The sequence below is a fragment of the Balaenoptera ricei genome, chromosome 12 (assembly GCF_028023285.1).
Source record: "Balaenoptera ricei isolate mBalRic1 chromosome 12, mBalRic1.hap2, whole genome shotgun sequence".
In the NCBI taxonomy this organism is placed as follows: Eukaryota; Metazoa; Chordata; class Mammalia; order Artiodactyla; family Balaenopteridae; genus Balaenoptera; species Balaenoptera ricei.
The window spans coordinates 5256028-5275900 of NC_082650.1; the positions used below are offsets into that span (position 1 = coordinate 5256028).

The following is a 19873-nucleotide window of genomic DNA, read 5'->3' on the forward strand; positions in this document are numbered from 1 at the left end:
GACTATGGAAGGTTTCTCTGAAAATGTGAAATTGAACAGAAATCTGAAAAGTGGAGACTGAGTTACAAAAAGATACCAGGGGAAGAGGATTCCAGGTGAGGGACCAGCAAGACCAAAGCCCTACAAGGAGAGCGTCAGTATGCTGAAGGAATGGAAAGCTGGGACCTCAGTCACAGAGGTGGCAAAGAGAAGCCTGGAAGGCAGCTAGACACAAGACCAAGCAGGGCCTTGTCAGCCACAGTAAAGAGCTGACTCTTACTGAACACATAAAAATACGTTGCAGAATTATTCTTTAAAAATCACTCTGGTTGCCAGAGGGAGACAGAGAGGAAGAGTGGAAATAAGGAGATCAAAAGACTACTGAGGAAAACCACAATGCAATAATGAAACTCCTGCACTCAGCCTGGGTTCAAATCCTGAGTAAGCAACTCACTAGTGAGGTGAAGAGAACCTCCTCCACGTCTCCACTTCCTCACGGATAAAATTAGAAAAACAACAGTAGCTACCTCACAGAGCTGTCTGGGAACAATGAGCGAATCCACGCGGAGCGAGGAGAGAGCAGCCCCTAAGTCACAGCACGTGCTCAGCGTGCGGCACCCTCACCACCACCAGCAACTCAGCACTGCTGTCACCAGCCACCCCACCCCATTCAACCCAGTCCAGATGGTAAGTAGGCAGTCTGGAATTCAGGGGAGATTTTAGCCTAACTCCACATGGGGAGTCGGGGGAAGAGTATTTTGGGGGGGGGGGGGGCAAATTTTGTTGGGAACAGGATATTTACAAAGTTGCAAAGTATTCCCCTTAGATTAGTTATTAATTTAAATGGGGGAAAAGTATCTCTACAATGAAAAAATATGATGGATGCCATTTTAACCAAAGGATGAAACTTAATATCATCAATATGGGGCAAACTAATATTATGTGCTGAGGACACAACATATAAAAAAACAAACAAAAAACCCCCCAAACAAACAAAACAAAAAAATCCTTTCCAAAAATGCAAGAACAAAAACAAGTTACTAGTCAGAAATTAATCTTATTAGTTACAAAGGTGAAATGATACAGAACTTTCTTCACATCAGAATATGAAAAATAATAGTATTTTCTATGTGAAGTGAATATAGTAATCTATATTTAGAATACTTTATAGGTATCTGAATTCAGCAAAAGCTTAAGGTGAAAACTTATTAAGACCTTTTAAGGTCTTAATTAATCAACTGGCCAAGTTGTTAGGAGCAGTCCTAACTACCTGCTATAATTTCTATTTGCTCTTTTCTAAGTAACATATAATTCACAAAATGAAGAATCACAGTTTTGACTTTTTTGGACCCAAAGACTGTGATATCATCCTGGCCCTATGACAGTTCCCGATTTAAAAAAATAATAACAACTATACATGTCTTTAAAAGTCAAAGAGTTAACAATTATACATGATTTAAAATAAAATAGCATGTTTTAAAATTCAAAGAGCAACAATATAATTTCTTTAAATTGTTATCTTTCATAACTGAAGGAGAAAAATAAAAGTAGTAAGATAGAATAGGATGGCTCACTAGGCTTATGAAACTGTCTAATAATTTGTCACTAACGGAAAAAAATTTTCCATCGAAGTTCTTGTTAAAGGATTTTGAAAAAGAAAATCAACTGATGCAGCATAATGATAAACACATAAGCAACATTCCACTACTAATTCTGTCCACAGAGAACTGAACCTTCTGAAAGAAAATTTGTTATATATACAACACATTATAAGGTGCTCAAAGATTCCTTAACTAAATTGACTGCAATCCAATCAAGACTGAATTTTAAAAGGCTCATTAACAGCATCTAGTGATAAAATGGACTCTCTCTTTTCACTGAAACTCATGTCTCATTTCATTAGACACGGACAATTAACTCATCTTGGTATTATTAGATCTATGGCAGAGTAATTAGCTTAAGTTTTACAGGTTACTCAAAGAGCTACTTTAGTAATGAAAACAGGTTTATTCTCATTGGATCCATCTTTTTATCCCTTGAAGAGTGTCTTACAAATTTTAAAAAACTATACTTTAAATAAATAGTAGCAGAATTTTTATTTCAAATCTCCCCAATCTTTCTTAGCACTTAATACAGGCAAAGCAATGACTCTATTCTATAAAAATGTACTGAAATACTATCCAATCTGAATTAAACATTTAATTTGTATTGCACTGCTTTACATTCTTCCATCTTAAAACAAAGCTAAGTCACTTGAGTCCAAAATGAACATGTAACCAGAAACAGAAGTAAAAAAGTGAATATTTTGAAAACACTTAGAGCAAAAATGAGGGTATGAGAAGAAAGAAGAAAAGTGGGGAGGAGAGGACACCACAGGGCTAGTTTCCAGCCCTGAAAAAACCAGCGGATCATACAGCAAGCTGGGGTTTAAGCCAGAGCTGCTGCCAAGGGTAGCCTGCCAGTACAGAAATCAAGTGTTTTGGAACTTTTACAGCATTCTGACTGGATAGTTTTGTCTGTTGATATAAAAAGTTTTAAATAGGATTAAAATTATCTTTTAAAAATTCTTTTTCTCTGATAATTAATTTCATTATATTTTACAAAAGAATTGGTCTACGATGAATTAGAATTTTGTTGTAATGTTCTTTTGTGGCAGATAATTTGAAAAGTACTGATTTAAAACTCTTCCAGAAAGGCAGGCCTTCCTTTCTCTTTAAAAAGAAACCAATCGATCATTTGAGGCTGAATTCAATGCTATGTCCCATGACATTAAAAAAAAAAAAAAGAAGAAGAAGAAAGAAAGAAAGAAAAAAAGCGGAGGAGGACTTAAGTTACTAGGGAATTAGTTTATAGCTAGAGTAGGACACCTTTGAGACAAAGGACTGTCATTAAGTATGTCAAAGGCCCTAAGGTTAAGAGATTATTTTGTTTTGAATTCAAAGTAGAATTAGGATCAGAGGATCTAAGTTCCAAAGACAGATTTTCTGAACACAGGGAAGAACTTTCTAAGTAAAGTGTTCGAAGACTTGGTTATTTGTTTGTGGCCTTTGCTCTCTTCTCCCTTCCATCTATCCCTTCGACTGACAAGTTATCTTTTTAAAACAGTATATCATATTAACTCCTTACTTTAAAAACATGAGTGCCAATGCACTGCTTTTAGAAGGAAAAGTTTTAATATCATATTCAAGGTCCTATTATCCTCAGATCCCAACCTTGTCTCCAATACCACTCCTCCCACTACACCTTGTAATGTCCACTGCAATACGTCGAGCATTAGCATAAGGACCCGTACTGGCTGACCCTACCTCCGCTTTCTAGACTGCCATTCCACTCACCTGCCCTGCAAGCCCCTACTCCAATCCCATCTTCTCTAGCTTCCCTGAAAGCCTCAACCTGTAAAAGAACTCATCGCTTCCTCGGCTTCCCATAGCACAATGTATAACACCTGTTGTGGTATTTACCACACTGTGCATTAGCCCACTGTCAATTTATCAGTCTCTTGGGGGTAAAAGATACTTGAGGGCAAAAAATCATAGGCATTCAAAAAATACTTGCTGCCTAAAAAGGTATTAAATTAACTATGACAGGAGGTGGTGAAAATTGAGTAACAACCATGTGCAGTATAGGAACTAAAATATCATAGAATTAGATATACCAAGTGTTAGATTTCATAGCTTTAATAAGGTTCCTTCCAAACCAGATTATACATTACTATAATTTTCATAATCACTCTTCTAAAGCAACTGACCTGTTTTTATAGCTAAATACTACTATTCAAATCAGATACATGGAATTTTCTAAGCATGTAATTTATAAAATTAACATTTTTAAGAGAGAATCCGTAAAAATTCCTACTCTCTGATGCACTGAGTCAAAGGTACCATGGCATGGGTCAGGGCGGGGGATATTAAGGCAGGGATATAAAGTACAGAGAAAAAACCCATTCCCCACAGGGTAGAGCCTTTCTCAACTGATTCCACAGGGAATCAAGTACTTAATGCCTGGCCCAAGGCATAAATTATATATAATTAACCTCTCCTATCTATAGTGGTACTCGTTATGAATCACTCTCAGTGAAACTGAAGAACTTCTAAGATGAGGAGCCCTAGCTGAGAAGGGCTGTGTAAACTAATAGAAAATTACAGCACTTTTCCTCTTGAAAACATCTGAAACAGTAATTAGTTGCTTGGGCCCAACCAGAAGTTTATTACAATATAATGTACCTTAAGACCAGTTATGGTAATACCATTTCAACTATGTCTAACCATTATTCATAAATGGGTTCAATGAGAAAATAAGAAATATATTTCAAACAATTGTCTACCTGGGAAATCAGAGATGGCTGCATTGCTCATAACAGCAAGGACCTTTTAAAGACACACAGAAATATATACTTATGGAACAGCTTCTTTAACAGCGCCTTACATGAAAGTTTAACTCTGTTGGTGAATCTGTTGGGAAACTGGTTCTCACATACATTGCTGAAGTAATGCAAAACAATAATCCCTAAAGAGAAGAATTTAGCACTAGCTAGCAAAACTATATATTGTGATACCACTTCTGGAATTCTATTCCAAAGATAAACTAGCAAGTACACGTAAAGATGTATATAAAAGCTATTCTACACAACAGTCTTCCTATGTGTTACAGCAAAAGCCTAGAAGCAATCTAAATGTCCATTAATAGGGGAATGCTGGAATAATTTATGGTACACAGACACAATGGAATATGATGAAGTTATTAAAAGGAATAAAGACTGTCTCTATATACTGCCAGTAAGTGACCTCAATGATACACTATTAAGTAAAAAACAAACAAAAAAACCAAGGCAAGGCATAGAAAAGTGTAGAGTATACAATTATCTATGAAGGGAGTGAGAAATTACACACACACTCACACACACACACACGCTCATGTAACCATTCATGTAAAACAAAGAAATGGAAGGATAAGCCAAATACCAAAATAAAAAATTTACCCAAACCGCAAGATGGGGGATAGATAAAAGAGACAGGGATAAAAGCAGGACTTCTCTGAAAATTTCCTACTTTGTAGATTTGATTGTGGAACCATGTAAATATTGTACAAGTAACAGAAAAATAAGAAATTCGTAAAACTAGAAAACCAAGTGTAACAAATGAACTTAACTGTTTATCCATATGATGGCATAACTGATATATACTGAAAAACTATTGAGTGTTTTAAAAGACAGTAATTTCTCTAGTGAAACATACCCTAAAAACAGTAAGAACTGGTGAAAAATTGTTTTCACTGACTATCCTGTTGGTAGTAGTGTTTGTATTGTTATTCTGAGACTGTTTCGTATATCTTAGAATAAAGAAAATCAATCATTTTGTGTCATTAGGAACCAGCATTTTCAGTGGGAAACAAAATATAGATACAAGATCAATTAAATAAAACACTGTAGTTTTCATTTTAAATGAGAATGAACTTTGTAAAGATACTTATATTCCTGAGTGTGTGTGTGTGTGCGCGTGTACCTATGTATCTCCTAGCTCCGTCCTGAAAAGGTCTACAAATAATGAGTAACACTAAAGCCCATACTGCAGTTTCCAAATACTATTTTTCACTAATAGTAATCAGGGTTCCTTAAAGAAGTGGCTGATCTCAAGTCTGGGGAGGAAATCTTACGATGAGCCTGGACTATTAAATACACCAGAAAACACAGTTACTAGCCCCAAACTACTGGGATTGTGTTAAAGGGACTTGGAAGTGAATTTGAAAAGGCCCCCCACTGGTCAAACCACATGATCATCAGTTAAAAACACTTAAGTACAATGAACTGAAATGCATCAGAACTGTTTAAATGCATTCATAATGATACTCAAATGGAAACAAAAAAACTCATTCTTCACCTCTGGAGGATTCCTAGGAACCAACTCACTATTTTAAACCTAGTAAGTGAAGAACTGAGCATTTACCCAGCCTCTCCTATAAAAAGTAAACCTAGCTAATAACAGCAAAGAAACAGGATAACAACTATTTTGCAGTTCCTACTGTAATAAAGGGCCTAAAAAACAATCAACAGTAACTGCTGAAATCAGGAGGAAACTAGATTTTAGGTACCACAACCACAACACTGCTTGTGAAATTTTCTTTCAAAAGGAAGAAAGGAAATGAGGAAGGGAGGGCAGGAGATCTAAATCTGATTAAATCTTTCTCACCACCAATTTACCAAAAATACAGGGGACAGAGATAAGTGTTAATCACCACCATGGAAGTGCAATCAGCACAAGCCACGGGAAATCTTCGGTACAAATAACTCAGTCCTTTTACAAATAAGTTACAAGGAGAAATGGGGGCAAGGGTGAGAATGGCTTAAGAGATCTATCAATCTCTTAAGCAAGGTATTGATATACGGCCCTCACTTGGATACCATGCAAACTTTTTTTCAAAGCACATTTATGAAACAAGAAGGGAACTGTGAACACTGACTAAATAGCGACACAAAGAAATTGTTTTGGTGATTAAAAAAAAAACATAAACATGATAGCATTAAAGAGTCCTTCTGTTTTAGAAACACCTAATAAAATGTATACAGCTGAAATTATGTCTGGAATTTGCTCCCCAAATCATCTGGTAGGCGGAGGGGGAGGAAGGGTAAGGGGGAATGTGGGCACACATGGAAGGAGACGGACAATGCTAACACTGGGTGATGAATAAACACTGGTCAAAATGTGCCACGATGAAAGGTGGTTTTTCTGGTTGTTGTTGTTTTTTCTTTTTTTAAATAAACTATACCTACGCTCGAGGTTGTCAGAAAGCCTAGTACGCAACAAGATCAATAAAGCAGGCTCTTCGGACCATGTCTGTACATGATGTTATATCGCTGGCTATCACAGCCACTTTAGTATGTCAAACAAAAAACTGTATTAATTTGATTATTTTCCAAGTGTTGAGAGAGCAACAACATCTTTCATAAAAATAAAAGTCTAAGCTGCGCCCACAAATCAAGCAAATTAATTTTTGCATACACTATCAATATTGCCTTGAAACATCTTTTAAGTGTGCTTTCTTATCACCCAGCACAAAGTCTTAGACATTATAAAGCTCAGTTACTTGCCAATTAAACTGACATAGGACAGGGTACAAGGTTGCAGGAGAAAATGCCAATTATAAAGCATCATGAACAGTAAAAGATTCACTTTCTATAACACATGTAAAAGTGTATATAACTGCAGAGAGAACGATCTACAAGAAAACATACCGAAATTGTCAATAAGAGTAGTCTCCAGAGTGACAGAATCAGGTGCCTATACTTCTTCCCAGACCATATACATTTTTTAACTTTTCTAAAAATATCACATATTAACTAGTTAAAATATATATGCACCATAAGAAATTAATAGGACTATAAGAGACATTTAAGAAAAATCTGTAACGTATATGAAAAGGGACATGTAAAAAAAGTTATGAAATTCTACCTATGTTTGCAATTACACAATATGCCTCTCTAATAACATTTCATAGATCATGGTCCATACAACACTGCAGTTCCTCAAGAAGTTAGAGGGACAGCTCTTGGAAAGGAGAGACTGTGGTCAAATATATTTGGGAAACAAAGTTAAAAACTGAATTAAAACTTTATTACAGATTGATCTAATTTTAAATTCAAAGCCCATATTCTGAAGAGAATGAATTGTAGAGCTGAATTTCAATGTCCAGCAAGATATATGTTTATACTGAGTGTAGTTACTAGTTAGAAATGAGGGACTGGATAAGCTATTTGACCTCTTTAAGCCTCCATTCCTGTTAGAAGAGTAAAAACTATCTTTTGAGACTGTTGAACGGTCTGAATAAGACATTGCACAGATCGTGAAAGTGGTTAATACCATCTGGCCACTGCTATTTGCAGCCCTAGAAGGCCATCTGATTCCCTGAGTGTACATCCCTTCATTTCAAGCAAAGAGCTCTAACTAGAATTGCTGAGTCTTATTGGAAATTTCCAGAAGACACAACATTTGACTAACCCTGCTTTGACCAACTGCAGACATTTCAGCGGTCACCATTTCTGGGTGGGAGTGGGGAGCAGGAACACAAGCACGGCCCCTGAGTCTCTTAGGAAGTCTGAGTGCAGTACTTGCTCTTAGGCTCCATGAGTTTACCCAGTACCATTCCCCTGGGTATGTTTATGCAATGACAATACTGTTGTGCCCATCAATAATGCTGAAGTAATACCAATCTAAGAGAATGAAAATTAAAGTGCCACATTCACTCCCTTACTTAAAACCAACAGCTTAGAATGATACAGCACTGCCTATCTTCCCAAAAGAATTAAAAGCACATGGGATTTATAATTATCTCTATTTATAAAATCTTTTATGGGGTGGGGATAGGGGAGCATCTATGCCTTTCATTTATTACCTAAACATTCATTCCTTTCCCAGATAATTTTTTCCAGTTCCTGCTCTGTGCCAGGTACTCATCAAACACCAGGGAAGTACTCCATAAAATAGACATGGTATGCCCTCAGTTTATCAGACTAGCAGTGAAGGATACAAATCAGCAAACAGTATTCCATCATAATACCTTGGACAGTCAGTAAATTAAGGTTTATTTTCTAGCTTTCTCAGCTTTTACATAAACTGACAACTCTGCAGAAAAGTTTAAAGTTTTCCTTTAAACACATGAAATATACCTCAATCGGCCTTATTATTATATTTCTTTTTGCCTCCATCTATTTGTCATGTTCTTTGTAAAAATAACAGCCAAGCAATGAATGATAGTACCTTCCATTTTGATCTAACTTTTACTAGCATTTTTAAGAACTCAACGGGTAGAGTTACTACAGCATAAACCAAAATGACTTGGTTGACAATTATGGGCAGATTTAAATTAAGATTACAGAAAACACTCTTGGCATTATAAATCTACATATAAATTCTTCACCATAATATCAAACATACGATAGCCATTCAAATTAACTTGATATCCCCTAAGTATGTTCATCTGTAGAACTTTAATAAAACTAAAAATATAATCTGCAGTCAAAATTTTGTTGGTGTCTTAATTTATTACTGTTTGCATGCATTAATCTGTAAACATTTTTTATTTCATTAGACAACAGTACATATTAAAAAAAATAAAATAAAATGTGCAAACTGCTTCTATCTGTGCTTAAGAACAAAGTGGACAAGACAGAATATGGACACACCAACCACCAGGGAAACAAAACAGAAAAGCCATCAGAATATGGGATATTCAAAGGTCACAAAGCAACAACAAAAGTACTGTCATTTCCAAAGCTTAAAAAACTGTAGTATTCCCCTATGATACAATATGAGTTTAAACATAAAATGTACTAACTAATAATGTTAATATAAAATTTATTAAGAACAATCATTAACATTAATTGATTACTATGTGTTAAAACACTATTCTAAGTGCTTTACAACTGATTTAATCCTCACAACGATGGTTGTTGAGAACCATCAACCATAAGAGAGAAGTGACAACACTACTCCCTCACTATATTATATGGCACAAAGAGATGGAGTAATTTGTTAAAATCACAAAGCTGCTAAGTGATAGAACCAAGATTCAAACAAAAGCAAGATGGTTATAGAGCTTACTCTCTTAACCACTCTAATCTTGTCAAAATGACAGCAGAAAAATGTTCTTCAGGCTACAAAGTTCAACTTGACTGAAAACAGAACTCACGATGTCTCATTACAGTTCCAAGCTCTAATCCTCAGTGTCTGTGAGTGTGTGAGTGGAGTAAGTGGAGAGCCATTACTACAGAACTAACAGAGGCTGAGGAGAGGACAAAACATGCTTTGTTAACTGACTGATATTCATAACTTGATTAACTGATGGATACACTAATCTTTCGGTGAAGATTTATTTGTCCTTCAGTTGTTGAGAGTTCATCTCATTGTCCCTAGGCTATTAAATTAGCATTACTTAATGCAACGCAACCATAAGTGCAAACAGGGGAACCAAAACTGCATGGCGATGCGAGATTGCCACTCAGCTGATTCACAATATGCTTAAATTTTTTTAAGATTCTAATAAAAAAATTGTTTTAAATACAACAGCTAAATATGCTTAGGGAGAACTCACACGCTTGCCTCAAAGTATCTTTATACTCAGCTGACAAGAACAGCTTATAATAAGATCTAAAGATAATCAATATCATTGACGGCCTCTCCCTCCAACTTAACTACTAAGTCATTATTTGTCTGTAAGGAGAGAAAATGATTGAGATCCAGTCAGCTTATGGGAGGGCTTAAATGAAATGAAGTGAGAAGCTCAAAAAGATGCGTATCAGAATGAAGTCAATACCTTATAGGTCTGGTGTTCATTCCATAAGCTCCACAAAGTGATTCAATGCACATGCTCTAACATAACAATAACATAACATAACATAACGGGTCTATCATTTGATATCCCTTTCAAGGCAATGTATTTAAAAAATAAACAAACAAACAACAAACCCTTCCTAACAATAAATCTAATCTTTGGCAATCAAAATCTAGGTTATTTTTTAAAATCAGTCAAACATTTTTTACACAGACAGAAAATTTCAAAAGTATTCTGCCTCACAGTATCACTGGATAAAAGGAAACAAGGCAAAAAAAACCTTCCTAAGAACAATGTTTAAAGTAGGTAGTTAGGTGTTTATTATACTAGAAAAACAAGAGTGGCAAAAGAAAAAAGCAGAAAGCAGGAACAATACACTTTAAATTATCTAGAAAACTTAAAATCAACACAAAATGTTGGTAAAAACCAAAATGACTCTCATATGGCTAGTTATAAGCCTTTTATTCCTATGTTTACTAACTCTCCTGATGAGATGACATACATCCAAAGTTATTCACATTTGATCCTTCTCATTTAAATCTCATCAAAAGAAACATTTTAGATTTTTCAAAGTTTTAGTTACATCTTTTATATATACAACATTATAGTCTGACTAATTTCCATTTGCTAATGGAATTTACTAATTTCCATGGTGTTTCTCAAGTGTAAAAACCAAAGTTAATATCATAGACTGACTGATATTAGCTGGCTAAATGAAAAATGATAATCAAAAAGGGAAAATCATGACAACACCTTTAAAAAGTTCAAAAGTTTCTGACATGAAATAGAGTATAGTGCTTTAGGGTCTAGATATTCTGCTACTAAAATTCGAAAGTATAAGTAAATTATTCACATAAAGACCCGCCCCATTTTCAAGGACTTACCTTCTTTTTATCCCTCATTGAGCCTTTGCCTCGGACCATTATCTTACATCCTGTTTCTGCTTCAAGCTGTTTAGCAGTAAGTCCTCTAGGTCCAAGGATTCTCCCAACGAAATTAAACTGGGGGGGAAAAAAAAATCACCGTACATTATTCACTTAAAGTTATTTTAAAGTATAAATTTACTTTCTTCAGTTAGATTTTTTAAAAATATTAAGTTGAAATAAAATCTTATGAATTTCTTGACAAGTTTGGTGGTGAAATTACAGAAGCTCATGTTTAGCCTGAAATTTTCGTATGTATTAATACAAATTATGGATTAGGAACAACAGTATCTAACTAAAACAGGTACTATACTCAATTGCCCATCAACATGTAATCTAAACCAGAGTATATTAAAGAGTTAGACAAAATCTTAGGTGCCACCCAAGAATGCAAATCCCTTCTACAAAATCCTTTATGACAGGGTTCAGGGAACTGTTCATTATGTTAAATAATGGTTGCCTTTTCTACAGAAATCCTTGGGGGAGAACTCCTGTCTTATTTATCTAAGTTATACTTTCCCCAAAGCAACTGTTCAGAGAGAATTGTATTCTGGGGTTGGCTGCCAGAACACTGATGGCCAAATTTGGATTCCACCCTGTACTAAATATTTAAGTCATGAGAGTCTACATTTTTTCACCACACTCTTTGCACAATTTTATCTCTGCATCCTTATTTTCCTTTCTATTTTCCATTTCTACCTTTAGCTTATACTACTACTTTGACAAAGAACCTTAACTCTTATCACGAATAGGACAGTGACAAAAATAATTATATAAATAAGTAATTATCATCCCTCCACAGAAACGTCAAGTATTCATTCACAGAAGTTAATTTTTTTAAAAGTCCAATGGGAAGAACAGATTGACTCTGAATACTGAAAAGTAAATTTTCCTCATTCACATGTCATCTGCATAAAAGACAAAAAAAATGAATGTTTATACTATCAGTTCCACAAAGACCGATGGGTGGTTTCTATTAACTTATTCAATCAATTAAGTTACTGATTCTCATGCTTCCTACTTTTTTCTTGCATTTTAATCCTACTGTTAGTGTATCGTTAATAACACTAATATGCCAGAATTCAAGGCTTAAGAAGCCAGGGCAGTTCTTCAATCTTCTGTACTCCAATGCCTTCTTTTTTTTTTTTTTTTTTTTAATAAATTTATTTATTTATTTATTTATTTTTGGCTGTGTTGGGTCTTCGTTTCTGTGTGAGGGCTTTCTCTAGTTGCGGCGAGCGGGGGCCACTCTTCATCGCAGTGCGTGGGCCTCTCACTATCGTGGCCTCTCTTGTTGCGGAGCACAGGCTCCAGACGCGCAGGCTCAGTAGTTGTGGCTCACGGGCTTAGTTGCTCCGCGGCATGTGGGATCTTCCCAGACCAGGGCTCGAACCCATGTCCCCTGCACTGGCAGGCAGATTCCCAACCACTGCGCCACCAGGGAAGCCCTCCAATGCCTTCTCACTTTGCCTTAGCTGCTCACCAGCACTGCCGCATCTTACAAAAGTGATTCCCAAATGAAAGACAGGTACTACACGTATAAGAATGGAAGAGAGCCCTCTTCCCTCCGGGGATTACGATATAAGTTTTTCCATCCCAAGTTGAGGAGAGGGAATGAAGTTTTATAGAATCTGTAACTATATATAAAGGTGGGGTTGGCAAGTTGCAGAAAAGTAGGAAGAGTCTGCTCTAAATGAACATAGAGCCAGGCCTGTTGATAGATTTTCTGTAATATGTGTGTTTTTTCTCTTTCTCAGACCCTCGTTCTAATATATTTTTACCCTGTACTGCCTGAAGTTAGTCAATTCTAGATCTACTTGGATTTAAAGGCAACCTCTTAAAAAAATTCATGGAATTCTCTGTTAAGTACTAAGGGTAATTCAGACCAGCTGAGCAATTCCAGTAAAATAGGACACAGAAGGAAAAAACATCTGCTTGAATGCATCAGAGACCCAGCAAGACTGAAGAATTGCTAATTCAGGATCATAGGGAGGACAGAGAATCAAGAGGATGTAAGCCTGGCTTTGGGGAACTCCTTTTCCTCTAGGTATGTTTGCTGAATCTGGAGAGGACAGCTGAGAGCCTGAACTTCAAGGGACATGGGTTGGAGTGTGTAACCTACCTATGTGAGCTCCTCCCCACACCCAGTCTTTGCTTTGGGTAGGGATCTGATAGGTGTGCATTCTGGGGGTAAAAGTGAACCCTAATTTCCTAGGCCCTTACAGACTCTGCATATCAACATCAAAACTGTCTCAACCTCAATAAGCAAAATTGTATCAAGGTGATCTTGGGTTGCTAGTTAACAGTAGGTACCTGTCAGAAGCTGGCATATATTCTCTCTGGAGGAAGATAACATAATCTTAGGCCTTATATTATTTTTGTAAGCTATTTAGTAAATACATTATCTGGCACACACTAGAAAATAACCAAACACACAAGAACATAAAATGACAAAAATCTGAATAAACGATAAGACAAAAGAAACAAATCCACCAGGACTCTAGATATTAGAATTATTAGACCCAGACTTTATAAGCATTATGCTTATTATGTGTAATTTTGTTTAGTTTGAGTATTTTTCAGAAGAATAGGAAACAACCTTTCATTTTCAAATTCAACTTAATGAAACATGTGTTCAAGGCTTCCTATGTGGCAAAGAGTGAAATAGATGCTAGGAATTTTTTTTAAAAGGAGAAAGGGGAGGAAGAGGAAGAGGAGAAATTCTCCTTGCTCTCAAGAAATCTGTGAAAATGCCTTCACTCTATTTGCTACCTTGACTGCTTCTTAAAATAAGTAGTCTTTGCCAGCTCTTCCTCAATAATAGTTATGCTCTATACAGATCTTTTTCCAAAGTAACTCATATAGTCGATATACATTATATAGCTCAAACATGGCAAAGAATGTCTGGAAAAAATGCATTACGAATGGAGGTACTTTAGCACTTCAAGTAACGAATATGTAATTGTTTTTTATTTGTGTCCTCTGTCAAAGTGGTTGGCCTCCACTTCATGACATACAAACACTTAGAAGACCCTCTGTGGGGCTCCCCTGGTGGCGCAGTGGTTAAGAATCCACCTACCAATGCAGGGGACACGGGTTCGAGCCCTGGTCCGGGAAGATCCCACATGCCGCGGAGCAACTAAGCCCATGTGCCACAACTACTGAGCCTGTGCTCTAGAGCCCGCGAGCCACAACTACTGAGCCCATGTGCCACAACTACTGAAGCCCGCACGCCTAGAGCCCGTGCTCCGCAACAAGAGAAGCCACCGCAACGAGAAGCCGATGCACCATAACGAAGAGTAGACCCCGCTCGCCACAACTAGAGAAATCCTGCGCACAACAACGAAGGCCCAACACAGCCAAAAATAAATAAAATAAATTTATTTTTAAAAAAGAAAAAAAAACAAAGACCCTCTTTGGCACATTCTATTCTTTTCACGTATTAAATCTCTTTTGCTGAAACCACAGCATTAAGATTACATAGAAAAAGACTTCTACCATAGCTAAGTAATCCTCCCAATTATTATTTACTAAATAAAAAATGTTTTAAAGCCAGTCAAAACCAACATATTAAATCTGTAACAAAATTTTCCTAACCTTATAAATGAACCAATCTATACTGTACCACAACCAGCAAAAAACAGCTCAAATGTGTTGAAGTGCATACCACTGGGATTCTAATACAGCTGAAACCATCAAGGTCATCCTTCTCAAAATGGTGTAAGTAGAGAATGAAAAAATAATCATAGCAGCTGCTTTGGCTACTGCAACCAATTTCCAAGTTAACATCATTTGCCTTGCATTAAAATTCATTCTGTGTTGATTTATCTTGCTAGTTTTGCAGCTTCATTCGATTAAACCAATGTCACAACACATTCAAAGAAAATCATTTCAAACAGCCTAAGCTAACTACAACTTTAAAGGCCAAAAGAAGGGAAAGAAAGAAGAAAAAAGAGAGACATTCATTAACTCTACTGTTTAAGTACAGATCTTCTCTGTGGCTTACCAATTATATCTCTGCCAAGTGGCATGTTAATTTCTAAAGAAGAGGTTAACAACAGTCATGTCTAATGCTATTTGTTGCTGCTGACTTAATTTTAAATAGACATGACAGAGTTCTCCCAATGACAAAATATAAAGTATTATAGCAAATCTTTCCATTAACCTTTTAAAAAATGTACAATTAAAGATAAAACCGGGCTTCCCTGGTGGCGCAGTGGTTGAGAATCTGCCTGCCAATGCAGGGGACACGGGTTCGAGCCATGGTCTGGGAAGATCCCACATGCCGCGGAGCAGCTGGGCCCGTGAGCCACAACTACTGAGCCTGCGCGTCTGGAGCCTGTGCTCCGCAACAAGAGAGGCCGCGATAGTGAGAGGCCCGCGCACCGCGATGAAGAGTGGCCCCCGCTTGCCGCAACTAGAGAAAGCCCTCGCACGAAACGAAGACCCAACACAGCTAAAAATAAATAAATAAATAAATAGAGTAGCTATTAATTTAAAAAAAAAAAAAAAGATAAAACCTTCTGTGGCACACTATCAAAAGAGAGAATAAAAAATGGATTTCCAAAAGCATTTCAGTGAAACACTTCTAAGAAGTGTTTAACAGTAATTTCTGCTTAAAATTTTGGAAAAACAATTTTAAAAAGAAGATGTATTTCTTTGGATTGCTTTTCATACAATAAATTGATAATCTGTTTTTAAGTATTTTGTCTAGTATCTCTAAGGTGATTTTAGTTATATATCTTACAAACCTTACATCAGATCACATAAGCAATTTAGTAGGTATCAAACACACACACACACACACAAATGTATATTTATTGATGAAGTCTTCTGCTTAGCAGATGACCAAAAATGGACCACCTCAAGTGGTAGTGAACACTAGTAAGCCATCTTATGCAAATGTGTAAGATGAGAGAAGTCGTGACTACTTAGCAATACAACTGTTTTTAATTAAAAGTACCAGAATATTTTGTTTGACTTGATTTACTGTTTTATTGACTCAACTTATGACAGCAAAGGAGAATATGTTAACAATGCAGACGAAATTTAAAAGTTTGCTGCATCTAAAGTCACTCATTGTGAATAGCACAATGTTCTTCCAATATCTGAAACCATTATCCAATTAAGCAAATAAACTGCTCTTGTCATTTATGAACAAATAAAGTTTCAGCTTATGTCTTCGTGATTTTCACTTTGATCTACTCATTAATGTAAATGAAAATACCAACCAATATTCATGTCAGAACTATATTCATTCATCAACTGAAATCAGTTTGGCCATGGATACAAGAGTTCGGGGGTGGGGTGGGGGGGGGGGAAGAAAATCAAGGAAAGTCTTCTGTTTAAAAAACAAAAAAACAATGACTATATCAAAATGCCTCGTACTTTTTTGGGAGACAGATGTCTTATCCCTTCTCTATGTTCATATTAATTCTAGATGAGCAGCCAAATATGTCTTCTTAAGCTATATAATAATTACTATAGGAACCATTTTGCAAAACATTTCATATATTAGGCCTTTCTACACATCTTCTGTTGGTGGCACAGGGCTATGTAAGAAGAAGCATTTACACCAACAGATGTAAAAGTGAAAAACGGTAACCAATAATACCAAAATATGAAATTTATAGCATATGAATTTGGATATCCTAAATTATGTCAAATCTTTATTCTTTGAGTATAGGTATAATTGGGAAAGAGGCTGAAACATACAAAACAAACTCAGGTGAATAAGATGATGATTATCATTGTGGAAGCTAAATAACAAGTACTTAGAAAAACAAAACATTACTTAACCAATTAAAATAAAAATATAAAGGCAATGAAAGCCAACAAGGGTTTTATGACCCTAATAGATGACAATATTTTTCACCGTGTAAGGTCGAAACTCATACACAAGGCCCTTTAAAAGATCCCTAACTACTTTTTGAACCTTTATTTTTGCTATTATCCTCTGTTCAGACCCATGTTGTTCTCTAAAACAGCCAGGTACTTTCAATTTTTGTTCCCTGTTAACACCTTTCTTCCTCCTTCCTTCCCACCAAACATGTCAAATCCTCATCACATAGTACTGAGCTCAAGTGTTCCTTCTGTGATTTCCTTGTGTGTTCTTTGACTCCTAGAGACAGATGTTTTCTCCTCCTAAGTGAGGATCTCAGAACACTTTGTACCCACCTCTTACAGCCCTTCTGTCACACAGTATGCAATGATCTGCATGTCTTTCGCAGGGCATCCCCTGAAGTCAGAAACCAGCAACGGGGTGCGTGTGTGTGTGTGTGTGTGTGTGTGCGCGCGCGCGCGCGTGTGTGTGTGTGTGTGTGTGTGCGCGCGCGTGCGTGTGTGTGTGTGGGTGTGTGTGTGTATGTTTTAACCCACAGTGCCTCACACAACATACAGCACTCAGAAGAAACTAGTATTTGTTCAGATTGTTGGATAATACAATTTAAAAGGGTTCACAGAAATCACATAGTGATTTTTCACTCTCAGTAAAATCACTAAGTAAGTTATAGGCAGCACAGGAACTCTTACACATTTCAGAAACTTCTTAAATGGTAAGCCTGACTGATCTAAGGATAAATTCCAAATGACAGAGTCAATGATGTCACAGAAACAAAACAACTATTATTTCCACTTTCCATTTCAATACGGTAGTATCATGAGTGCTAGGATTATGTCACTCAACATTTCTTAGGTGCTGAGTACGCTGAAATATGTTCTACTATGAGTGTTCCAGTAAAAGCCAACTTCGATGCTTGGCACTTTACATGCAGTAAGTCACTTAATCCTCACAACAACACTAGAAGACAGTTACCATTATCATCTACATTTAATACATGAGAGGTTACAAAAGTAGTCCAAATCCTAGAACACCTAGATTGACTACAGAGTTTGGACACAGTAGGGCATAATGCCTCTCTTCTAAAGACCTTAAACATATACACCCTGATCATACCAGATACTCATGTTGAGTTTTCTCATTCTTGTTAATCATTCAAAAAATGTTTAGTACAAAGTTTATAAAAACCCTCTTCAGATTCAAATTTACTTTCAGAATGAGTTCCACCTACATCACAAAGCATATCATTACCATACTCTTTTACATAACCACGCCTTGCCTTTTCAATATTGTCATCTGTCTTTTACTGATTAGGATCACTGCTTTAATAATCAACATACAGGGCTTCCCTGGTGGCGCAGTGGTTGAGAATCTGCCTGCCAATGCAGAGGACACGGGTTCGAGCCCTGGACCGGGAAGATCCCACATGCCGCGGAGCAACTGGGCCCGTGAGCCACACCTACTGAGCCTGTGCGTCTGGAGCCTGTGCTCCGCAACGGGAGAGGCCGCGACAGTGAGAGGCCTGCGCACCGCGATGAAGAGTTGCCCCCGCTTGCCACTACTAGAGAAAGCCCTCGCACAGAAACGAAGACCCAACACAGCCAAAAATAAATAAAATAAAATAAAATAAAATACTTAAAAAAAAATAATCAACATACATATCATTTTTACCTTAATCGAACCTTTTACATGAATGAAAGCCCTTATGTGATTATTAGTTCATCCACATAATTCAACTACAAATACGTATAACTTCAAAAAAGAGACAGCGAGAGCGAGAGCAAGAGAGAAGAGTATAATTATATGAGTCAAGACTGAGCTTACAAGTGCTACCTCAGACCCTGAAGATGAGTCTAGGAGATCAAATACTTAGTAATTCTGACCACAGATTATGAATACAGTCTAAGGCTCTTTGAAATTGTTTTCTCAAGTTTTGCTGCATAAATAGCAGCCTCATACACAGTTCCAAAAGTACTAATTCAGCTCTTAAAGAGACCTGCTCTTTTTTGGCACAGATTCTAGTTCCATTTGACTTACTGGTAACTTCTTTTATATTACCCTGCTTCAATGTTCCTAAATTGTTAAGTACAACTCAGTTTACAGTGATTTTTAATTATTATATTCTATTAATATAGTACTTTTATCATCTCTTACTCTTGGTTCCTCTACGATATTATCTTCCACATGTAACAGACTAAGAAATCTTAAGATTTTCATTGTTTAATCTGTCCCCTTGTGTTCATTTCAACTGCCATTGCCTTCGTTCAGGCTCTTGCTACTGAATGATACCAAAATTTTACTGGTTTATACTCAGATCTCCTCTTTGGCCTTCATGTTTCTAATTACTTCTCAAATTTTGTTTTTCTTTTTTTTTAGTCTGTCCTTAAAACTGCAAATTTATACTGCTTTTATACAATCTTACAAATAAAAAGGCAAGAAAGTAATCAATCATTGTTCTATAACCCCAAACAATACAACATAGATACATTTTTTAAAACTCAATCAATTCCTTACTAAGTAATAAAGAAAAAATTGTCATACCAATATGAAACATGGAGATGGCCAAGTTCATGCTAGGTAGGCTACTTACTGATACTGTTTTTGAACTTAGGAAAAGCAGTGTTCTATTGAAGTCAAAAATTAGATTTCAGGAAGTCCCTAATTTATTATGAACTATTTTGTTCTAAAGGGCTGGGTTTATTAAGACATATAATATGCTTTCCCAATGAAATAGTTAAATTTAGTTCCAAGGCTAGTCAATGAAAAGTTCCATTTCAATGTCCATGGGGTGAAGTTAAGGCAGGCTCTA

General features: G+C 36.4%; 1 protein-coding gene across 7 annotated transcripts in view; it reads right to left on the reverse strand.

Annotated features, from left to right (window-relative positions):
• The window catches only part of QKI (QKI, KH domain containing RNA binding), a 138954-nt gene that overhangs the window by 78554 nt on the left and 40527 nt on the right, over positions 1-19873 (reverse strand). For all 7 annotated transcript variants that reach the window (XR_009506113.1, XM_059940855.1, XM_059940853.1 and 4 more), the window contains exon 3: positions 11187-11303. Coding sequence is in view for 6 of the 7 variants with exons in the window: in XM_059940855.1 (XP_059796838.1) it covers positions 11187-11303 (117 nt within the window). In the remaining variant the exon portion in view is untranslated. The remainder of the gene's footprint in view (positions 1-11186; positions 11304-19873) is intronic.